Source organism: Fulmarus glacialis, unplaced genomic scaffold, assembly GCF_000690835.1.
Source record: "Fulmarus glacialis isolate BGI_N327 unplaced genomic scaffold, ASM69083v1 scaffold14538, whole genome shotgun sequence".
NCBI lineage: Eukaryota > Metazoa > Chordata > Aves > Procellariiformes > Procellariidae > Fulmarus > Fulmarus glacialis.
Genome location: NW_009229022.1, coordinates 7778 through 10165, shown reverse-complemented (window position 1 = coordinate 10165; position 2388 = coordinate 7778). Strand labels below are relative to the sequence as shown.

Below are 2388 nucleotides of genomic sequence, written 5' to 3'. Positions count from 1 at the left end.
TTGTGAGCGGTGAGGGTCGGTTGTTCGTCCCAAAAAAGCCAGTAAAGCCGGGGGGCTGAGATCCTGCGTTGCACCCCCCGCGCCCAAGGAGAGGATTAGGCTGTGAGCAAGGAGCCGTCTCTTGCCTGGGGATTAGGGTGAGTACCGGGCCCCAGCTACGGGGGAAGGAGGCAGGGAAGGCACCATGTTGCTAGATGGCGATGCAAGCCATCCCCGTGCTGAGAAAGAAGGGGGATACTTGAGCTATAGCCCCTGCCCGCATCCCCGCGAGCTCTGCCTGCAAACCTGGGAGACCCGGCGCTGCGTGGCTGCCTGCAAGGCTCTCCTCGCAGCCTGCCTGCCTTCCCGCAGCCCAGGCAGGAGGGCACGGCAGCTTACCGGCAGCACCGAGAGGAGCAGGTTCCCTTTTGCTACGGGATCTGAGCACCGCAAACGGCGCTTGTGGCTGTTGGGAAGGGGGACGTCCGTAGGGAGGGTTGAGCCAGTTTGAGGATCAACAGGACCTTGGCTCCTGGTGAATTCAGGAGGAATACAGGACACAAGGGGCTGATGTTTGTGTCCTCCTTCCCTGCCACCACACACACTCTCCTTAACTCCAGCTGTCTATGTTTGATGAGTGCTGGATGGACCCCATAAGCTGCCCACGCACCAGGACTTTAGACGGCTTGTGTTCCTCCCAGGGCTCAAAAGCAAAATGATGCCTGGATTTGAAATAATCCCCCCGCTGTGCAAACGGGAGATCCAGAGAGTGGCCTTGGCAATGAGAAACCAGCTCCTTCCCTCCCCTGCCCTGTGCCCTTCCTCCCTCCTCCTCACCCTCCTCGCAAGGGGCATTTTCTCACCAGGCGGCTCGGCAGCTCTGGCCAGAGGTCCCACTGCCCCGTGCTACTGCTGTAAATGGGTGTCTGGCCAAAAACCTGTATCGGAAGGAAAGGGGAGAGCTGAAGGAGATGGAGGGTGGCAGGGGAGCCCAGAGCCCAGCTGTTCTAGTTAGTCCTCACTACGGAGAAAGGCTTTCCTTTCAGACCTCTATCTCCAAACTGAGGTCCTCAGGTTTCCCTCATTTTCCAGCCTGAGTGTGGTGTATTCCAAATTTTTCTGGGGCCTCTAATACCACAGAAGATGAAAGTTCACCTGAAAAGAGCTCAGAAAGGGCTTTATGGTTTGGTACGGACTTACGGGAAGATCCAGAAATGTGTTGAAAAAGTCGACAAAAACGTCATCTCTCAGCAGAAGCCCCATGTCCGTGGAGGCTATGGTTGCTACAAGGGGGAGAAGAGAAAGTTACCTGGGCTTTGTGTTGCCAAGCGTGACATAAATGTGAACCAAAATACGGATTTTGAGAGGCTGGACCAGAACAGCTCTAGGGGATGTGCGGTATGGGCTCGTCCCGTGCACACACGGGAGGATTTGGACCTGGGACAGTCCAGGAAATTTGGGTCCCAGTGCACCCATGTGCTCTGGGTGGGTGGCACAGGGTATTTGGAAAGCACCAGGTTCAGCTGCACGCAGGAGCTGGAAAGTTCGAATGGCAGCTTCCTAAATAGCAAAGGTACATGGTTCGTGGAGGCTGGGCACAAACGCGGTGGCATCCGTGGGGCAGGAGAAAGGAGATGCTGTGGCTGGAGGGGACGAGCTGTGCTCCTCTACCTTCCTGCTATCATGGAGGGGAATCGTGCGCTGTGCTCCGGTGCTGCTGCTCCAGCCCCGCTGCCTTGGTGCCCTCTGAGACCTCTTGCTCAGGTTCTGGTAGCAAATTCCCCCAAATTAGCAAGCACCATCAGGCTGGGGGGCAGGTTGTGGCTCTGGGTAGAGTGACGGTCGCTGCAGACCCCCCACCCCCTCCACCCAGGACATCTAGGTAGTGTGCCAGTAGTGCCCAACACCTCCCACTATCCTGTGAAGTTTTATTCGTGTCTGAAAGATCTGGATGCAAGGGGGTGGGCTGGCATCAGCCTACTGATGGGTGGATGCCCTTGGAAACGTCCACTTGTGTGAAGGCACAGCTGTGTCACGGGGAGGACCCACGTTTCAGAAGCCTAATGTTGCTTTTTTCCCCGCTGTCCCCTTTGGGGTGTGCTTAAAGGGGCTGAAACCTCCAGCAAAGGTAACTCACCGGTGGCCGTCATGCTGCCGTGTCCCAGGGATGTGTTCTGGAGTGACGCACTGCTTGTGACACACTTGTCCTGGCGAGTCCTTGGGGGCCACAGGGCTCTCAGCACCTCCCTCTTTGCTGTCCTTCAGCGAAATGTCACTTTTCTAATCACCAGCCCTGCAGACACACACTTGGGCAGTCCTGAAATTAAACCCTTCCCCTCTCCCCACTTGAGCAAACTTCTTGCTTTCAAACCAGGTTCTTGGTAGCACCTCGGTACCGTGCATGGTTGC

General features: G+C 56.6%; 1 protein-coding gene across 1 annotated transcript in view; it reads right to left on the bottom strand.

Annotated features, from left to right (window-relative positions):
* RGSL1 (regulator of G-protein signaling like 1) overlaps nt 1-2129 on the bottom strand; it is a 15298-nt gene extending 13169 nt beyond the window's left edge. The window contains exons 1-4 of the mRNA XM_009583703.1: nt 2117-2129; nt 1180-1262; nt 817-917; nt 379-445 (exon numbers count right to left, since the gene is read on the bottom strand). Of these exons, the coding sequence (XP_009581998.1) occupies nt 379-445; nt 817-917; nt 1180-1262; nt 2117-2129 (264 nt within the window). The remainder of the gene's footprint in view (nt 1-378; nt 446-816; nt 918-1179; nt 1263-2116) is intronic.
* Nucleotides 2130-2388: the final 259 nt, after the last annotated feature.